This window comes from Plecotus auritus, assembly GCF_963455305.1.
Source record: "Plecotus auritus genome assembly, chromosome: 1".
Lineage (NCBI taxonomy): Eukaryota > Metazoa > Chordata > Mammalia > Chiroptera > Vespertilionidae > Plecotus > Plecotus auritus.
Window position 1 is genome coordinate 188,777,671 of NC_137770.1, and position 21,732 is coordinate 188,799,402.

The window sequence follows — 21,732 nt, forward strand, 5'->3', positions numbered from 1 at the left end:
GCTCATCTAGAGGAAATAATAAACAACATAAACTGATGAACAAAAACAGACCCGGAGACAGGGAAGCATCGATCAGACTGTCAAACCTCAGAGGGAAGGTAGGGGAGGGTGGGGGTAAGGGGGAGAGATCAACCAAAGGACTTGTATGCATGCATATACGCCTAACCAGTGGTCACGGACAACAGGGGGGTGGGGGCATGCGTGGGGAGGGGTTTGGGATGGGAATGGGGGGATGAGGACAAATATGTGATACCTTAATCAATAAAGAAATTAATAATAATAATAAAAAAATAAGCACGTCCTAAAGGCACAACTGGAACAAGACAGGACATTTCACCCAGCTGTGTCCCAGTGGCCTTAAGCCTGGCCCGCAGAGCTCAGGAGAAAGGAAACCTGCTGGGGCTTTGCACAGCATGCAGGCCTCCACGCAACAGTTCATAATGCTAACACCTGAGAGGCAGCCAAGGTTGGCAGAGAAAAAAAGACTAAGTTGGAAACGACTGGGTCAAGAGAGACCCCTACTACCGTGGCACCCTTGTCATTATTTAACCTATTGCATGCCGAGGGGCTCTGCCACTCACAGACCTAGTGGGTTATCTCGACTTTTAGATTAAAGGCTGCAAAGCTGGCCTTACAAGCAGTGCAAGACAGAAAACTTAATCTCTGGGAAAAATCACAGATTTTGGTAAAATACCCAGATATTGTATGTGAGGTAATAATGTATACTTTTTGCAATGGAAGGTTTTTCTAGGCAGTTAATGACACACAGGATAAGTTTCCAAGGCAAACCTTTCTTTCCTAAAGAAAACATCAGAGCCCAGACGTGGAATGAGCGTTAATTTTTGTTTATATGTTTCCCTGCTGCTTAGGACTTGCTAGTTATAACTATAAACCGAAGTGACAGACCAATGGTTGCCAACCTTTTGGACCTCACGGACTACCACGGACCACGGGTTGGCGACTGCTGTAAACCACACATGAAATCAGATTCCTAGTGAGTCAATCCTCACAAACTGGTTGTTATAACCCTGGCTTGTGCCATTCAGTGATTCAAGAGAACAGTCCCCAAAACAAGCAATCAGGAGTACTGATTTCGAGGCATTGACAACTGTGCTGGCACTTACTGGAATAATGTGCTTTATATTGGCATAAAGCAACTTAGCAGCTGATAAAATTCTGTAAGCTGGTAGAGAGTAAGCCATTAAACCAAATCAAGCAAAAATCCTACTGCTCGCTTCGCTTGCTTGCCGTAGTCGAGCCTGTGGGCCTGAGGCTAGTATTTCTGTCCAATGTGCACTTGGAACCTGTCTTCTGCCTGGAACAGTCCCAGCGGCTTCCCTGGAGCAGGCACTCAGCGAGGATCTGTTCCCTGGCATGGAAGCTAGGTTTCGCAGCTAAGGTCCCGGGAGCAGGCCAGCACTGCCACTTTAAGTGGACAGAGGTAGGAAGGGAGCCTTGCACTACTGGGCGGCAGGAAACGCAGACTTGAATTTCAAGAGTGGAAAACAGAAGGCAAGGAATCTTTGGGATTTTTCTAGATCAAAGAACCAATGGAAAATGAGATGAGGGAGAAGTACTCTCTCGTAAAGGAAACAGAAGTCTCCTCTGCCCCGTGGCTGAGCCCAGATCAGCCTCCATTTCAGGGATCCTGCCCGAGGTTGGGGTTGGAAGGTCCCATTCCCAGAAGGATAAGTGTCTCGGTGGTGCTGCACCTACAACAAAAGGAGGCTGCTGGCTGCCGACCTGGTCCGAACTGACTTGCTTGCTTTTCTTAACCTGTTGGGTCAGGCAGCCATGGATTAGCTGAAAGAGAGAAGCCCATAAAAGAAGCGCTGGGAACGTGAGAACAAGGTGGTTGCTAGAGGAGAATGCTGCAGGGCAGCCTGCTGCCGCCCAACAGCGGGCTCACGGGTGAGGTTCCTGCATGTAGCAGGGAAATGGAGGTGGCTTTTTCAGAGCTGACGCCAATTTGGGCAACAGTGTTTCTAATAAGGTGTTAGGAGAGTGTTCTGGGAGCTTGGCTGTGATGGGGAGAGATGAGGGGCACCTGAAAGAGAAACTGAAGTGGAGAAGGAGTGTGGGGGTGGGGTGGGGGGAGTACTGGGGCAGCAAGGGTGTGAGCAATAGAGGGATAGAGCCAGGATATTATAACCACCAGAGTCAGTACACTGTTCTTGAACTATGGCCTTGTGACTCTCTCCTAGAGCCTCCTCACTGGACACTATGAAAGAGACGAGAAATCCCTGGGCTGGGAGGAGTCCGCATACCTGAGCTCCATGTCTGCTTTTACCAAACAGCCACATGATGTCAGAGCCTCTCTGGATCCCATCCACATAAGGTGTGCCTGGACAAGTGACCTGTAAGGTCTCAGCACTCAAATTCTAGGACTGTCATTTTCTCCTACAGGGAAGCAAAAGGCCTTGGTAGTACTCGGGGCAAAGGAAGTAGAGAAGCAGCCTGCTGGGAAATTTAGGTACTTCTCTGGATGTGTCTCTGCAGGAGGCTCAACACAAAGATGACAAGCAAGCGCCAAGTCCAAGTCAGCACCAAGAGAGAGGGCTGCTTACTGAGGAGACAGTGCTCTCTGGGACAAGTACTACAGAAAAGGAAAATCAATCCACTTTCTTTCTTCTTTTTGGTGAGGGAATGCACAGGCATTAGAATGGCTTAAAACAGTCTTAACATGCATATAGTTACAATGTTCTTTTCAGGGTAACTAACAAGCATGAAGAAATTAGATTGAAGTGGCTTCAGTAAATTATAAGGAATGACTTTTCAAACCCTTGATTTTGAAAGATAACTGAGAATGTTGATCTGGAGAAACAACTGAAGAAAGGACAGTTGGAGCTTGGATAGAAGGGAAGGACTGAACCAACAACCATTCTCAAGCAATAACAATGCACATTTCCCCACCACATCCTGTAACTTCCCTTCCCCAGGACTCAAAACCTGGATAAATGAGGGAGTGAAATTTGTTTCCAAAAATGTCAAAGCTTCTTGGTCAGTAAAAGAATATATAGAAAAAGGAAAAGACCTGAATGAATGTACCTCCCTGCCTTGCTATTTATCGAAATGACTAAGTAGAGAAATTTTTTTGAAAGGCAATTTATATATTTTTTAAAAAACTGAATTAAATGAACTATCTATACTAATAATAGAGGAATATGCAAATTGTCTGGGATGCTGTCGCAGTAACAGTAATGACCAAACAGCAGGCTGCGTGTGGCAACAAGGCCAACAGGGGGGTTAGTGAGGGATGACCAAATGACTGAACAGCAGGCTGCGTGGGACGACCAGGCCGCTGGGGGTGGGGGGGCAGTTGGGGGCAACCAGGCCAACTGAGGGGGGGGGGAACAGTTACAGGCAACCAGGCCAGCAGAGGGGGGCAATTGGGAGCAACCAGGCTGGCAGGGGGTGGGGGCAGTAAGGGGCAATCAGGCAGACAGGTGAGTAGTTAGGTGCCAGCAGTCCCAGATTGTGAGAGGGATGTCCGACTGCCGGTTTAGGGGGATTGGGCCTAAATCGGCAGTTGGACATCCCTCGGGTTGTCCCGGATTGGAGAGGGTGCAGGCTGGGCTGAGGAACACCTCCCCCCTGCCCTGCCCCGTGCATGAATTTTTGCACCAGGCCTCTAGTTAGCTATAAAGTGTCAGAACAAGGTCTAGCTCACACAGGGAGCTCCATGCATTCTGTGCATTTTTAGACACTGTCAATGGCACTGGCCTGTGTATTATATGGTGCTTCTCAACTTCAATTTTCCTTCCAAACCTGGAATAACATAACCTTGGTTTAAAAATTATTTAAGCAAAAAAAAAAAACAGATTGTATTTTTTTAAAATTCTAAACTGTACTTGGATGATGAACTTCTGTAGTTTATGTAGAGAGCACTGTGTGTTCATGCCTATTAACCCTCACAATTTCCCACACTTTTCCCCATGAATTGTTTCCTACCCGCTCCTTTAAGGGAGTAACATTACATATACAGAACCATGCCACACCTAATGGCTTCATCACAGCTGTTAATCACCAGCAACTCTATGATTATCTTCCCATACTTTTAAGTCTAAAATGGCTTCAAGGGTCTGCTTACCCTCTGAAAAATATTTGCTGAATTTTGTACCAGGAGAGGAACAGACCCTAAAGGGCCATTAAATAAAAACACTCAATTCCACAAACGTGAATGATCAGGCACACTGCCCCACTGCTCTCACTATATTCTCAGAGAGCTTTTCTAGTGATTGCACTTGGAATGAGGAACACGAACAAGTCTCGACCACCCAAATTTGGGAAAAAGCACCCAAGCTTAGAGAGGACAGCCCTGCCTCTGCCATGGGGCCCAGGCCCATGGAAGCAGCCGATGCTCTGACCAAAGAGTCGGGATCCTGACAGGACAGGGGGAACCTGGCCCACACAGGGAAGGACCTGAGGTTAATGCTCAATATTAATCATACCGGAAACCCAGCAGGAAGTAAAACCAAGTGACACACGATTCTCTGATCCTGAAATAAGTATACAGTGAGCTGATTTTTGTATGTATTTATCCAAAAGCTTCTATGTTTTTAACTAGTGACATACTTAAAGCAAGGATTCCTGGTTGTCTAGATCCGTGACGTCTAAGCAAAGCACATGGAGGGATTTCTCCACCAAAAGAACTAGCTTTGTACAATGTTGGCCCTGAAGTAAGGCTCTGCTTCAGGGGTTCCCGGACCCGTAGGTGTTAGGATTAACTGAGAATTTAAAAATACCAGTGGGGGTGAGGGGTTTGAGGGTGGGCACCCTGCCACCAGGCCTACAAGCTCCCCAGCTAACTGCAATGAGCAGCCAGGGTTTGGAACCACTGGTTCAGGCCCTGGTCCTATCACTGCCACAGCAGAGGCAGACTGTTCCCGGGCAGAGCTCTCGCTGCTGGCCTGGGCTTTAAAGAAGCACATTCTTGACTAAGATGAGGGTCATTATTTCTTCATTCTCCCAACAGCATGATAAACGAGCTGCCCTCCCGGAGCTCAGCCAAGGACTGCGCATGGCTGTGGAAGGCACGGCTCACATAGTCAGCAGGACGAGCTGAGATCCTTTTTGGGGGGTGCGAGCAGCACTTCTAGATTTGCATGGAGTACAGACCGGGCTGAAAACCCTCTGGGGGAGCCTGCCACTTCCAATATGTTCACCTGTTAGTAAGCATTTTAGAAGTTAATGTTTCTCACTCCAACTAATGCAGAAAGTTAGCACTGGAAACCAGACAAGACCTTGGCAGGGGATAGGAGATAAAAGGATTTCCTAGGAGGAGGAGGTAAATGAGTGTATTTTTGAAGTCTTTTCAGATATATGAAACACAGGTACTTTTCCTAGCCAAGTCCACCAAAATTTCCTCCATCAAGCTTCACACCTTTAACACACATCGTTTTTGTGGTTCTTGGCCATGAGAGAAAATATGCCCTGTTCTGGCTGAAACAGCACCGCCAACTAGCATGTGACCTCAGCCCACTCGACCTGCCCACTGCAATCGTGGTGGCAATACCCTCGTGTCCCATTTGACAAGGGTCTGGACAAGACAGCCACCTGTACTACTTGTTAGAGTCATGTTATATTTTTAACTAGAGGAGTAATCGGCTGAATCACAGGCATGACAGCAGGCTGCCTCATAGCTGTGTCCTTTGTTATTCTTAGCTCAACTTCCACAACTGAGGAAGCAGCTCTGCGTAAAGAGTGTGCACCATTTGATTCCTCAGCAGGAAGAGCTGGCTTTCCTGGTGCCCTTCCCTCTGAATCTTAGGCAGGTTGGCATGGGAATGCCACTGATGGAAATACTTATCATACTTCCATCACCAAGAAGCAGCAAAGAACAACTATCAGGAGGTCAATGATTAAGAATAACGGAAGGAAGGAAACTGTCCAAAATAGTGTTATGTCCATGGAGCTGAGGTTCTTAAATGCAGAGATTGTTTTTTCCTTTTTTTTAAAAAACTATGTCATTCCTTAAGTGAAACTTCCAAAAATTGTAATAAAAAATGAAATTGACAGACTTTTAATACTTTACAAGATACCATTCCAGCCTATATTATTCAACGGGATGTCCTAACCACTTAATAAGCCCTAAAACCTTTTAAAATGATGCTCTGCTTATTAATAAGTCAATAATGGAGGGCACAGAGTCTAAATCTGGTGTGTTCAAATTAATGAGGTATTATGTGGCCATGAGCTAAAATGTGGCTGTAATACCAGTATCAAAAAGGTCATACATGCTACAGGAGCAAAATTCAGTGTATAGCAGTGCTTTCAGGAATTTGGAATACTAATTAACACTGCAATTCATGTAAGGTTTTAATTTCTAGGGCAAAATCGAATGGACCAAGTGGTAAATATCAATGTTATCAGAATAAATTAAAAAGCACCCCCCAAATGCTACATTATCCTAAAATAAAATAACATTTCCAATGACTGCCTCCTCTTTTTGCAAACCAGTGAGACTGCTGAAGGGCTCTGGTGCCCGGTAATGCCCATCTGCGGAGTGGCAAGTACCCAGGTCTATAATGAAGGAGTAACTGGCTTAGGAGCAAAGCCTGGATCTAATCTGAACAAACACTTCCCGCCTCTTCTAGACAACTCAGGGCTAGAGTCATGGGCCAAAGACAGCCCTAAGTGAAGAACAGCAGGTACCGGCCACCCTGCAGGGGAAGGCCAGGCCCCCGCACTCACCCTTCTCTTTTTGGCCAACTTGCTTGAGTTGTCGGAGCTTCTCTTCTCAGAATCCAGCTTCTTCCCTGCCGGTGGCTGCTTGTCCTCTGGTTTCTTCTGGCGACTCCCCTTCCCAGGTGGCTGGGGAACCCAAGAGAGGAGGTCGAGAGTTATCTTCACCACCAAGCTTTGCAGGGGAGGAGTGTCCCTGAGCGGGGAGAGCAGCTTGGTGTCTCTCAAAGGCACCTGAAGTTTGTCCTTCCCAGGGTCCTCCTGCACCACCACGGCCCGGCGACAGCCACTAGTCCTGCCACCACTGCTGTTGTCGTGCTTGGGGCCCTGGCTGTGAGTCAGGGGGACGAGGGCCAAGTGCTCAGGGCTCCTGTCCTCCACATTGTCCTTTGTGGGCTCAGGACCGGAGAGTGTCTTTGTGGGGGCTGGGGGCCCGCCCCTGTGCCTCTTCTTCTCGCTGGGTGTGGGCACCGCTGGCTTAGGCTCTCTGTCTCCAGCACGTGGCCTTCCTTTCGTCTTCACCTTGGGCTTGTCTTTGGAAGGCTGATCCTTGGCGCTGTGGGGAAGTCCCGGCTCACTCTCCACCTGCAAACTGGCCCGAGAGTCTGCTGGGGCAGAGGCCTTGACAGGTTTTTTGGGTTGTTTGGTTCCAACGGTTTGCCTCTGTGGCGGCTCCTGTTGGGCAGGGGACTTCTGACAGCTCCTCTTGCCAGTTTGGGAGCCTTCGGGAGGGACCCGGGGTGCTCTGCTGGAGCTTTTCGGGGGAGGATCTTTGGATTCTGAATGCTCGTGACTAGTGGTGCCACCGTCACCACCCTTGCCCTTCCCGTCTGGGTGCCGCAGTGGGGGCACTGCACTCCCCAGGGCCTCTGGTGGCGCTGCCGGCTGGTTCACTTTGGTCAGCCAGTTGTCTAACTGCCATTTGTTTGTTGTAGGAGGCTCGGGCTAAAACAAGGAAAAAGAGAAAAGTGGTAACTGGCCAAAGATGATTAATTCTTCCCTGTGTTACTCAATACTACATCCTGTCATCCCAAACCTAAGAATTAAGATCTTTTTTACCCTCCTCAAATTACAGGTCAAATTCTATAATAATTGACTCTTAAGACAATTTTCCAAATGTTTAATGCTATAGGAATTTTGCTTAGGTAGATAGGGACCATTAAATATTGACCAATGTAGACTACAGACAACTGCTGAGAAATCTCTGCTACATAAGTATTTTGTTCTAATGGTAATTACAGTATTAATTTAAACAGAATTGACACATTTTTGGCTTGTAAACTATTCTATCAGAAAATAATAGGGAATAAAAAGAATCCTTTTCTCAAGCATTTTCAAAAAAAGGCTAATTCATAAACTAAGTTGTGGTGATTATCTATGGGTTTCATACTTTATCCTTTTCTTGATATACACTGAGTGGCCAGATTATTATGATCTCTGAATGCATAATAATCTGGCCACTCAGTGTATATCCTATATAATAAAAGGCTAATATGCAAATTATCCTCTAGACCAGGAGTTCAACCAGCAGGCAGCCTGCCAACTGCCCATGTCCCCTCCCCCTGGCCAGGCTGGCCGGACCCCACCCATGCATGAATTCATGCACTGGGCCTCTAATATTAATACACACACACACACACACACACACACACACACACACACACACTGAGTGGCCAGATTATTATGCATTCAGAGATCATAATAATCTGGCCACTCAGTGTACTTTTCAACTAAAAATTGCTTTCTTCAAAACTAGATATAATTTCTTATATTTACTTAAAAACATTATAAACATTTATCTGTGAAAGTTTCCCTGTATCACAGATACATGTTGATTTTCAAATTTTACACCTTGATAAAAAGAGTTAGGTGAGGTCACCCTGGCCTTAAGGCTCAGTTGGTTGACCACTGTCCCCTGCACCAAAAGATCACAGGTTCAATTCCTGGTCAGGGCACATAGCCAGGTTGCAGGCTCAATGCCCAGTTGGGGCACATGCAGTAGGCAACCTAAGTTGATGTTTTTTTCTCACATCAATGTTTCTCTCTCTCTCGCAAATCAATAAATAAAATACAACATTTAAAAAAAGAAAAGAGTCAAGTCAGGTCACATTAGATGAGCCTCAGTCCCATTTGAAGTCTTTAAAAATCAAGCATTATGTTTCTTGTTTTAGGCAGCTGAAATGCCACCTATTTTTCTAATCAGTTCATAGATAATCAGTCAAATCCCATTGCTCTGAATTGTGTGCTGTGGAGCCTCCTCCACAGCACACAATTCAGAGCAATGGGATTTGACTGATTATCTATGAACTGATTTGACAAATAAGCAGAAGTCCCTGACATCTGTTATCTCATAAATCTCTGTTGCTAACTGATGGTTAGTGCATCCCATTATCTCTCTCCAACTAGGTATTAGATCTTATTAACAGAATGACAGAGACCTCTGCATCTCCAAGTTCCACTATTATGTCTTACACATGGTGGTATACATTGAGATTTTAATTTGAGCATTCCTATAGGTGTATTACTGTGCCCATAAATTTGCTGAATAAAAATATTAATATCTAATAGAGTGAGCAGCAATTATATTTTTCTTAAAGGGAAGCACATCATTTCATGCTGCATGTTTTCCTTAAGATCCATCTGACAGGTGGTTTGTATGAATGCACCAGGAAGTTAAGAGAAAGATATTCCACATGGGATTTAACTGACTCGATTATGGATAAGGAGATCCATATCCATAGGTGGACAATGTTTTATGGGGAAGATTGCTAACAATTTTCCCAAGTGAAATATCCCAAATAATTCAACTCTATAAAAATATGTGAACTTAATACAGGGAAGATAGGTGGATATAATGTAAAATCTCTTTGACCAGAAAAAAGTTCCGTAATGAAATGATCAGGTAGTTAGTCTGGACTTAGTGTGATTGAAACAGATTAGACCTGAAAGGAACTAGATAGGGCCAAACTTCAGCAGAAAGATAGCTGCATAACTGCTTTTTTCTGCTTATCCCATGCTGCTGCTTAGGATAACATACCTCCTTTACAGTTCCCAATACCTACATCAGCTCTATACCAAGGCTCACATTTGATTTTTCTGAGCAGGGAGGGAGGAAAGAAGGAAACTACTCTATGTGCCAGGAATTTTGTCACATATAATCTACAACTGTATTCAATAGTCTAGCAAGACAGGATGACTGTTAAAGGTAGAGAAAAGATTAGCACACAATATCTGCTTGTCAAACACTAGTTCCTGCAAAGACTTGAGGGTGTGGTAATACCAGTGGTTAGCTGGGGACAAGGCATGAGTCACTTGCCAATCACATCAGGAACCAAACCCTTTCTTGGGAAAGGTATGGCTAGATCTCATCAGGGTTATGTTTACAACTGCATTCCAGTCACTGACATGCTTGGTAGAAAAGTATTTATGCGGGAACCAAAAAGAAAAGTTAATCCTGGTATATCATCTGCTGCTTCTCTCCCCAAACAGGACAGTATTGGATACATTTAGTAGTCCCTAAAGGAATGTCCTGGTTACAGAAATAAAACACATTTTCTTCTACTGCAGTCCTAAAATGCCCAGAAGGCGTATGGCCCAATTGCAGGGTAAAATTGAGCCACTGTGCCCAGATGGAGGGGAAAGGACAGGGACAATCCTTTCTGTATACCTACTTATAAAGACATAAAGATGCAAAGTGGATAGAATTTCTTCAAGATCAGACATTATTTAGCTATTGGGGTGGGGGAAACTTTTACATAAAGGATCTATTAAAACTAGATTTAAAATGAATTTTAAGAATGTAAGCACTGGATAGGATAAGGTTTGACCTGTCATTTTTCCTCTGCCACTGCTTATGCCCCGCCTCCAGCCTCCTAGGGTTGGAGCAGTCCCAACACTGCATACTGCAAGTGAAAAAAATATGATCAATTTCATTCAGCATTTTAATAAATGTTTTACCTCTCCTAACTTTTCAACTGGCCAAAGTTTATATATTTTAGAGTGAATTATGATTCTGAACAAAAAATTTTGAGCTATGCACAATAGACGCCTACTGTTCTAAGTAAATCATCCTAGTTGTGAGGGAGTACGCACCCCAAAATTAAAAGGCAACAAAAAGCAAGAAGGAAGGAGAGAAGCAGCATGGTGTAGTAACAAGTAAAAAGGCTTCAGAGTTAAAGGGCTATTGGTTTGAATCTTCAGTGCTACACTATAGGTGAAAAGAAAGCTACCAACATTTTAGGGTTGAATGAGGGTTAAGAGCCTCACAGGCAATCACCCAAAGGTAGCTAACTACCAAAGAAATGGACAATGAATAGATTAGAAAACTAAGAAGATCCCTGAATAACGGAGAACAGAATAATTCTTTCCCCTGAACTTCACTGAACTGGAAAGAAAGTGAGGTGTCCCACACATTTTGTATTTTGATCCCCACTGTAAAGCAAACACTGCTTTTCCCCAAGTTCCCCACTAGCTCACTGGGCAGGCAGACAACATTTCAGATTCTCAAAAGATTACTAAACTACTTCATCAAATGAATTTAAAATGGAGCCATAAAAAGCAAAATTTTCAGCATTAAAAATAGAATTCAAAAAAGATAAAGTAATAACTAGTAACTATGGCCTGTTATGTATGGAATTCGTTACTCTCAACTAATACAGAAGATTTACAATAATGCAAACATTTATTTTAAAAGGAAAGAAAAGTAGTTAAATACCTGGGGGAAAATTAAAGGTTTAAAATCTAGGCAAAGACAAACTATTTCTGGGGAAGCCGAACCTTAATATATAACATATAAATCGTACCAAGGTTAGATTTGCACAGCAACACAAAAGTACAAATATGGACCTATTTAGTAAGGTAATTTAAAAAAACAGACTTTTTTCCATATGACATCTGTGGTGAAACTGCTGCAAAGATGCAAATTTTCGTGAAAACCCTTATGGAGAAGACCATCACTCTCAAGGTGAAACCCTGGGATACAACAGAAAATATAAAGGCCAAGGTCTAGGATAAGGAATTCCTTCTCATCAGGAGATTGGTCCTTACTGGCTAACAATGGGAAGTGGACGTATTTGGTCTGCCTACAACATTCCAAAGGAGTCCACTCTTTTCCGTGGTGGTGGTAAGAAAAGGAAGAATTCTTACACCATTCCCAAGAATGAGCATGAGAGAAAGAAGGTTAAGCTGCTGTCCTGAAGTACTGTAAAAGGTAGATGGGCCCAACTGGGGCGTGGCTCAGTGGTTGAGCGTTGACCTATGAACCAGGAAGGCATGGTTCCAATCTTGGTCAGGGCATGCCCGGGCTGCATGCTCTATCCAGAAGGCAGCCGATCAATAATTCTCTCTCATCACTGACATTTCTATCTACCTCTCCCTCTGCCTTCCTCTCTGAAAATACGTGTGTGTGTGTGTGTGTGTGTGTGTGTGTTTTAAAAGGTGGATGAAAGGTCAAATCAGTCGCCTTCGTTGGGAGTGCCCTTCAGGAATGTGTGCTGGAGTTTTTGTGGCCAGCCACGTTGACAGACATCACTGTGGCAAATGTCTGACGTATTGCTTCAACAAACCAGAAGACATCTAATTGAATGTGGGTGAATAAAAGACATGCACTAACATTTTATTTATTTTATTTTATTGTTTTAAGTATATTTTTATTGATTTCAGAGAGGAAGGAAGAGGGAGAGAGAGATAGAAACATCAATGATGAGAGAGAATCATTGATTGGCTGGCTCCTGCACACCCCCTACTGAGGATCGAGCCTGCAACCCAGGCATGTGCCCTTGGCTGGAATCAAACCTGGGACCCTTCAGTCTGCAGGCTGACGCTCTATCTACTGAGCCAAACAATTTAGGGAGACATGAACTAACATTTTAATAAATAACTATAATAAGTTAGGGTGGGAACATTAATTTTTTTAAATCTAAGACTAACTCTATTTCAGTAACCACTTGCGCACAAGACATAATTGTTTCATTAAATCAAATACCAGATTAATCTTTCTTTAAAATTTCAACTATTCAGTCAAATCTGTGCAATTTCTACTTTATTTGAATCGAATTTTATTACTTAATTGAATTCTGTTCTATCAGTAACGTAATGAGCACACAGATTTTTCTTATTGAACAAGGTAAGACACAAAGCAAAGATCTTCTAAACATTAACATGAACAACCACATAGTTTGTCTGCAGAGCATATTCAGTATCTTTTTCCCTGGGGCATAGGAAAATCACCTCAACAGTAATTAGATCACACAAGGAAACAGAGAACCCCCAGAAACACAGAGAGTAGTTTCTAAAACCTGAAAGGCACTCCAAGTGCAGTTCATGCTGATCTATGTTTATGCACTCCAAATCACACTTATTGAGCACTTATTCTGTGCCAGACACACACTCACATCTAACAAAAATGACAGTCAGTAGCTTTCTCAGCCTCCCTTGCCCTCAGACATGGCTCTCGCTCCATGATCTCCAGATGGATTCGGTTAATGCAGTAGTGGAACTAACTGCCTTGCTTTCTAAACAGCGGAGACAGATACTGAGAACCTGAACACTTCCTTAATTAGAAAGTCTCCTTTCTCAGAATTCCCATCTTAAATATGCAGAATCATTCTCTCTATACAAGCTGGTCTTCCAAAATTGCCTTCCCTTTCCTCTAAGTGTCCTTCCCCAGCATGATTTTTATACTGCTACTCCAAGTTTTGAGGGCATTTGGCAACCTCATTAGTTGTTACTAAAATTCTTGTGCTTGACAATCCAGGAGGCAGTATAAATCCTCTAGATACATGTGGTGTTTGAGATTTTTCAACCTCATCTGTTTATCTTTACAATATTTCCCAGGGGGCGGCGACAGGCGAACACAATTTTCCCTGTTTTGCATGGGGCAGAGGGCGCAGAAACACAGCCCTGGCAAAATCATGTCACCATCCATTTAATGCATGGCTTTTAGTGATTCAAAAATAGAACCTCTGATGACTTATTTCTAGTTCATGCTCCTGCCCTTTGCTAAAGCACAGTCTCCTTTTGATTTCCTTAATTCATGCATTCCTGAAATTTCAAAAAGAAATCTCATTAATATTAAAACAGTGGCCCACTAAAAATGAGTTTTCTTTTTCAAGAGAAGGGAAAAGAAAAGGTGTGCAAACATCCTTAATGAGTTGCTCTTCAAAACACACTAGCAACAACAGAGAAGAACCTATCGTTTTAAACAGAAGAGAGAACTGTCTCCCAAACCTCCACCGCCAAATGTCTGGTAAGAAACAAGTAAATAGAAACAGCCTGTTCTACACAAGTAGGAGCAGGGAAGCACTGCCCCAGGGGACAGAGCCACTCAGTCTCCTGGTCTGGCCTGCAGCAGACTCCAGCCCCCAATGCTGCCATCTGGGACGGTCTCCTAGAGGGGACATGGTACCTCGGGAGCCGGAGTGTCCTGGGGCTCATTCTCCTCGCTGTCACTTGAGCTGCTCTCGCTCTCTGAGTCCGAGGAGCTGTCTGAGTCACTGGTGCTCTCTGACTCCGCACCACTGGAATGTGCTGAGGCCGCTGCTGCTGCTTCTGGAAGTGACTGCGGAGCGCTGCAAAGCAACCAAGAGATCATCTGAAGGCACCACGCAAGGTGGATCCCCTTTCTACTCAAGTCCTGTTTTGCCCATTTTTCTGGTACTCAAAAGAAAGGGCCTCAGTATTACCCAACATTAGTAAATTACCATATCATCCAGTTGAGAGAAAGGCCTACAATGACTCAAAAAATCAACCAAAAAAAACCTTAAAATAGCTCATCAGATGACAATGTAAAAGAGAAACCTGTGGAATTTTGCTTCTGAAAGCGTTTTAAGCTAAACTAATTTAACACAGATGCTTGGTGCTTTATGTCAGGGGTTGATAAACTATGGCCTGAGCTGGCTGCCTGTTTTTCTAAATAAAGTTTTATTGGAACACATCCACCCATTATTTTCTGTATTATCTGTCTGCTTTCATACTGTAAAAGCAGAGCTGACTAGCTTTAACACAGACTGTATGGCCCACAAAGCCTAAACTATTTACTTTCTGAACCTTTAAGTTTGTTGACTCCTGATATATAGATATAGATATAGATATAGATATATAGATATACAGATATCCCAAACAAGTTCATTTATGAAAGAACAGCCAATACATTAAAATCTCTCTACTGTCTAGATAAAAACTAACTGTATGATAGCCAAAGACTACTAAATATACATGGTTTTCCTTTAGAAAGTGACTTCAAAAGCAAGCGCGACACATTGGGGCAGAATTATGAAGCAGGCCATTGTTTATAAGTGGTTTAGGATGACCTCCAACTATCAGCTGAAGGAGAGATTAACTACTACAAGTTTTACGAATAGGACAATAGCTCTGGGTCAATAAGAAAACACTGCTGGGCACATACAGAATTTCAAAATGTATCTTAAAACTTGCAGTTTTAATGGAATTAGCCAAAGCAATAAATCAATATCTATACTCTTAAAAGCCTCCAAATCTACCTAAAAGATTAAATAATAAATTTATTAAATAAAATTAAAGTAGAATTTAAAAATTATAACAAATAAAACCACTAGTTGAAGTCATTTTAAAGCAAACACACTATACTATGAAAATTTCCTCAGATAAAATGCGGCATCAGGTTTGTGATCATTTTCACACTGGGAGCTGAAGAGCTTAAGCCACAGACATCAGAATGAGATACACTTTGTGTTATTTCTGCCTCTGATTTATCCCCACTTTGTTTTTTTCTATTTTCTTTTCCTCCTCTTTTAAATTAGGCTAGTTTGTCATATTTTATGAGTCATTATAAGCCACTAGAAGTTACTGAACAAAATGAAATATAAATAAATGAGCAGAGCTTATGACTCTGTAAGACCTTGCAAAACTATACGAGCTTCCTCCACGTTAACCATCACGTCACTTGTATGTGAGGAAGGTTTCTATTGCTGAGCCTGTCTCTGAATGGATGACCACATCTCAAGGGAGTAAAACAGCTACAGTGTAATTTAACTTTCCTGTTCGTGGAGGTCAGGTATTGGCATATTAAATTATTAAATTCAATACCAGAGGTGGTTTAGTTTCCATTTCCAAAAATTAAAGCATGTTTTCTAAAATATAGCCAAGCTGTTTCCAAAATGAAAACAGTGCCATTTTCTACCTCACTGAAATGCACTGCAGGCCATTTAAAAAGCCACAGAAACAATTAGAAAATTCATGACTAAGAAAACAGCCACCATGAAAAATTTGGCTTTGTAATTTTTGAAAATACAGCAAATCTGTTACTTTCACAGAAACACTGGGCTCTTCGGCATAACTTTTCAAATACTGGTTACATAATACTGAGGAAAGTGATTCAGGCTTATTTTAAACTCTCAAAAATTTTTTTCTCCTACACTGATGGTTTACGTGGGGGTAGGGCTCTTTCCCTTTATAGAGTTAACCTCTCTAAGGCTGAGTGAAGCTTCCCAAATATTAAACAGGTACTTTCTTTTAACTGTGATACTCATCTCCTTCCCCATGAAGAAGTTAGGAAGTGCTAAGGCTGTAATTTCCCCCCTCGGTAGAAAACTGCCAACATTGGTGTAGATGGGAAGAACCCGCACACGGTACCTTGGTGGTGCAGATGTGGAAGGAGGCTTCTCTGGGGTCTAGGCATTCACAACAAGGGGAGGAGGACGAGGAAAAGAAAAAAAAACAGGTTAGGATAAGCAGGTCAGAAAAGTTAGAAAGATTTAACAGGACTCCGGGAGTTACGGGATATACACAACTTACTTGCTCGCTCTCACTGTCCTCACTGTCACTGAGCTGCAGGTCATCTTCAAGCATGCTGGAAGGGGCGGGCACAGACAGGGCAGATTTACAATGATTTCAAATAACTCCTTTATCATATAAATAGAAAATATGCTGACTGATTAAATGGGAGTGAGATAGGTTTTATTTATTAATCCAATACTTTATTTCATGGAAATGTAAGTTTTACAATCATAACACAAAGTAGTTCAGTCCAAGCTCCTTACTACCTCAAAATGGAATCTTTCCCATATCTGAGCATCAAAGGCAAAACTACCATGCAACAGGGAGTTGTTGCCAGCCCCATATGGTAGTTCCAGGTCCAAATGGTAGGTAGGTACGTAGGATGGAAGTAAGGGAGGAAGGAAAGAAGGAAGGAGAGAGGGAGGGAGGGAGAGAAGAGAAAGAAAGACAGGATACATTCAAATTATTTCCTTCTATATTCTCTAACAACTAGAATAAATGATCAACCATTAAATGAGTTCAGAGTGGATGAATGAATATTTGCAGATGAATGCTTAAAACAGTGCTATAAAAAGTACTATATATGGAGCTCTGGCCAGTGTGGCTCAGTTGGTTGGAGCATCGCCCTGTGCACCAAAAGGTGGTGGGTTTGATTCCCAGCGGGGCACATACCCAGGTTGCTGGTTCGATCCTCATTCAGGATGTGTAAGGGAGGCAACCAGTCAATGTGATATTTCTCTCTCACATCGATGTCTCTCTGTCTCTCTCTCCCTTCATCTCTCTACAATCAATGAAAACAAAAACTACTTTAAAAAGAACTATATCTGAATTAAATAAATGCAGAGTAAGATGTATGAAGCTATCAAGGCAACAGTCACCAAAGAGTGCCCTTATCCTACATTTTTGTCCAAAGGTCATTTTTAAAAAAATATATTTTATTGATTTTTTACAGAGAGGAAGGGAGAGGGATAGAGAGTTAGAAACATCGATGAGAGAGAAACATCAATCAGCTGCCTCCTGCACACTCCCCACTGGGGATGTGCCCGCAACCAAGGTACATGCCCTTGACCGGAATCGAACCTGGGACCTTTCAGTCCACAGGCCGACGCTCTATCCACTGAGCCAAATCAGCCAGGACCAAAGGTCATTATTAATACGGAACTCTATTGTTCATGCACACAAAAAGATTCTCTTCCGCTTGCTTGAACAATGATCAGTGGAAAGAGTAGTAATACAAATAATATCATTGTTTAGAACATGCTTAACCTACAGCTCTCATTCTGATAAACATAAAAATTCAGCTCACTGCCTCAGTTATATTAGTAGTCATCCCTAGGCAGTGTGGTTTATGATGAAGCTACACATTAAAAGTGAACATTTTCCAATCTGTACATGTACACAAATCTTAATCGCTTTTTATCTCTTCCCCTTTACCTTCTTCCATGGAGATGCCCAAATATTGAAGGAATGAATCAGTAAAAGCTCCCTCTACTTCCTCCACCCAATTTATGAGCATGACTATTTGAGGAAATGTTATAGTGAAAAACAAAAACCAAAAAAACCCCAAGTCTGCTTGAGTATTATTTATGCTCCAAAAAGCAAATTATATTAGAGATTACAACCCTTCAGTATTTCTAAAAATAACCTCACCAACAATTTTTCAATAACCTCACCAACAATTTTTATTTTGGGAATCCTTGGTATAATCACTGTATTTCCCAATGAAAACAAATGCTAAAACTTGGCTCTTTCATACTGACCACCTACATGCAACACTGTAATTCTTGCCAAGGAAGCCTTTTCACCACCAAATGTACTAACAACATCCTGTGATAAGTTTCTGAAAAACATGAAAACTGTTAACTTGTAAATAGAGATCTCACTCAATATTTATCTAAAAAAAGCTAAATTCCTATGTTAGCCAGGCTAGACAACACAGCCCTCAGATGTAGGACTTGGCAGTAGCAATTATAATGGTATACAAGAAAAAGTTATTCAACAGGTTTGCCGAATGGTGGCTTGGATGGGGTACACACAAGCAAAAAATAAAAGACATATCTTTGGAATAAATGTGAGGAAAAAATCTGACAAATTATATTCAATATTAACCATCAACAACAAAACCAGAGTTAGTGAACCTCTTTGTTTCTTAGTCATTAGGTTTATCTTATATAAAATTGATTTGTCTTAATTCCCTGAAACGTCAATGACCATGTAATACAAACATGCTTCCTGCTGTGAGCAGAGGACTAAATACCCTGTCAGTTGTTTGCCCAGCTACTGAATGCCCAGCTTCCGTGAATATATTCTAGAGTCAATCAGAAAGTATGTATGATGTACTAAGTCAGAAAGTGTAGGTTATGACTTTCAGCTCTGCTTGTGGTTAAGGAATAAAAGGGACCATAAGAAAATGCTGTTCCAGATTCTGAAATTACCCCCTTCAGAGCGTTAGACAGACAATTGCAAAACCAGCTTGCAGACACGGAACTTACTCAGGACCTAAGCGTGGAGGGACAGTGACCACTGAAGGAAGATTGCTAAAGGTATCTCCAAAGAAACACTCATTCAAAAAGCAATGATGAACCAGTAAGATCCAACAAGGTCTATCAATTAATAGAGATTTACACAGGGCATTTCATTTAATCAAAATTCACAGGTGTAATTTATCTGACATGAGAATCAGCACACAAAGCATACTGTCAGCATCTGCCAATTCAGCCAAAAGTCACCACAGAACCTTCTAGAAACCACATTTACATCACCGGAGATGGGTAGCTTAACATAAGAAGCATGCTCTTAGTCGGGGAAGAAAAACAATTTCTAAAGTTTTGATAACAAACAAGTATTACATCTCCAGTAAGAAAAAGTTACTTAAAAACCATTAACTAGAAAATTAATCACAAATGCCATTGTGATTTTTTAAAAAATCTGTACAGTTGGGGAAAATGTAACCCGACAACAGGTAAAGGTTATATTTTTTAGAGATAAGGGAAAAATTCAAAGAAATCAGCTGCTAAAGCCCCTACTTGTCCCACAATTATATCTGAGGCCGAGAATACTGGTATTAGTATACCATCCCATACTATACTTCACAAATTATATGTGAAAGAACTGGTCAATGAATGTGAAGAATAACAAAATTAATTACAGCACATCTGGGTGAGCACCTTTATACCCATTAAAAAGAATCAAATCTCTTAGAACCCATCCCATTCACACCAATAAAATCTGGGTCAAGAGAACACATGGCCCAAAGGACGTCCTCAACTATGAGGTTTTCTGGGGCAGGACGAAGTCATTTGTACTTTCATAACTTCTACAACTAGGATGTGGCAGGCTGGCTATCTAAAAAGCTGGCTGCATGAATAGCACCCCTTTTTTGAATGAGTAACAGTAATACATACTGCACCTCCACTGAGATTAGGACATATAGGCACTCCCTTCACCCACAACCCTGTGGACTGACTCTGATCCCCTCACACTCCAAGGATGAAGAACCAGCTTGGAGCTGCCACTGAAAAGGTCATGAAGCTGGTACATGCTGGAGACAGGATGCAAAAGCGATTCCATTGGATCCAATCCCCTTGCTCTAGCTCATGTAGAACCCAACAGCTAGAAAAACTAACTGTTGCAATGGAATCTAAGTTCCGGTGCCCACAGAGAGAAGAGTTCAATTTAAAAAAAATATATATCAAGAAAGAAGAGAAAGGATTTTCCTCCCTGTCTGCTTGAAGATCAACCTCCACCACGAACAACACAGTAACTATCCGGACCAGGAAACTCATGGCCAACGACTACTTCAGCGAAAACAAATGGTCATCGGTGCCCTCACCCTGGGAAGGCAACAGTACCCACGACAGAAATTCGGGAAAAATTAGCCAAAATGTACAAGACCACAGCAGATGTCATCTTTGTGTTTTGATTCAGAACCCATTTTGGTGGTGGTGAGACAACTGGCTTTGGCACCATTTATGATTCCTTAGATTAAGCAAAGAAAAATGAACCCAAATATAGACTTGCAAGACATGACAACAGAAGGAGCGAAGATTCTTTAGGGACTTTATCTGTGGTAACTGCAGGTTTTTCAGGAGGATTAATAAGTTAAGAACCTTTGTGAAAAAAAAGGACAATTTAATAAAATAATGATCCTGTGGGAATAAAAGAAATATACTATTTTTCCTTTATGAAAATCAATAAACTTTAAACCTTACGTACTTTTTAAATTGGTCAAATAACTACTGTAATTTCACTTTCAAACTCTAAGACAAAGCAGTTACTTCAGAGCACACAGCACCATACGGCCTACCTTGGCACCGTTCAAAAGAGGCCAAGTGCACAGGTAATGCAACTCTTTGAACTACCATGTAGGTTTAACCACGACTGGTTAGGTAAACTTTTGACTTAAGAGGTTGCAATTCTCAAACCCCTTGCACAAACGCATTCTTCTGGCAGCTGTTCTGCAAAGCTCAGACCGAGCACAGGTTCTGGCAGGCATGTTTCAGTGACTCAGTGCAATTGTTACTGTGAAGACACACCAGACAAGCCTTTATTCCCTTTCTGTTCCTAAGACTGGGCTTGCCAAAGAGTTCACCGCCAATATTCTGTAACATCTCAATTCCAACCCCCAAAACTACTTAAATAAACTAACTTCTTGGCTTAACTTTCTTATGATCAGGCTCTACATTTTATTTGGGAAAGAGCAAGTGAAAGCAAGCTCAGCAACTAATAAGTTACAACCCTGGTATTAGGTGCTCGAATGGTATGTAAAGTAATGCTTTTCAGAACTGCTAATGAGCATGTAAGAATGTATAAACTTGCACAAACCTAAAATTGATTTGGGGACAGAACAGGTAATGGATTGCAGGGAGAGAGAAAGAGTTTGGGCACCAAAGTAGATACATAATTCCCCCAAATTTTCAATTCAATCAGGCTTTGATTCCTTTTTTTTATAAAGGGCAGAAACAAGGACTACAAATGCTTTGTACAAGATGATGGGAGGCTACAAATTATGATGAGGACTCCACATACAATAAATGAAAAAATAAAAAGGCAGATCTTAAGCAGTTGTGACAACATATAAGGGGAACTCTCCTAAGGGTGAGAGTAGTTGGCAGAATTCAAATTCATGGAGAGATGGTTTATGGGAGATTATGGACTAATCAGATAGAGGGGAAAGTGACTCAGCACATGATTTAATATAGTAATTCAGCTTATTATAGTTGATAAGTAAAAACTCTTGTCAAAGGTATAAGAGAGTATTCAAACTCATGGAAGAAGTGATGATCATCTGAGATC

At 42.0% G+C, this 21,732-nt stretch overlaps 1 protein-coding gene across 2 annotated transcripts in view; it reads right to left on the reverse strand.

Moving 5' to 3' along the window:
* AFF1 (ALF transcription elongation factor 1) overlaps positions 1 to 21,732 on the reverse strand; it is a 194,984-nt gene that overhangs the window by 14,112 nt on the left and 159,140 nt on the right. For both annotated transcript variants that reach the window (XM_080643431.1, XM_080643432.1), the window contains 4 exons: positions 16,456 to 16,510; positions 16,294 to 16,331; positions 14,090 to 14,252; positions 6,694 to 7,629 (listed from right to left, as the gene is read on the reverse strand). In XM_080643431.1, coding sequence (XP_080499557.1) covers positions 6,694 to 7,629; positions 14,090 to 14,252; positions 16,294 to 16,331; positions 16,456 to 16,510 — 1,192 coding nt within the window. The remainder of the gene's footprint in view (positions 1 to 6,693; positions 7,630 to 14,089; positions 14,253 to 16,293; positions 16,332 to 16,455; positions 16,511 to 21,732) is intronic.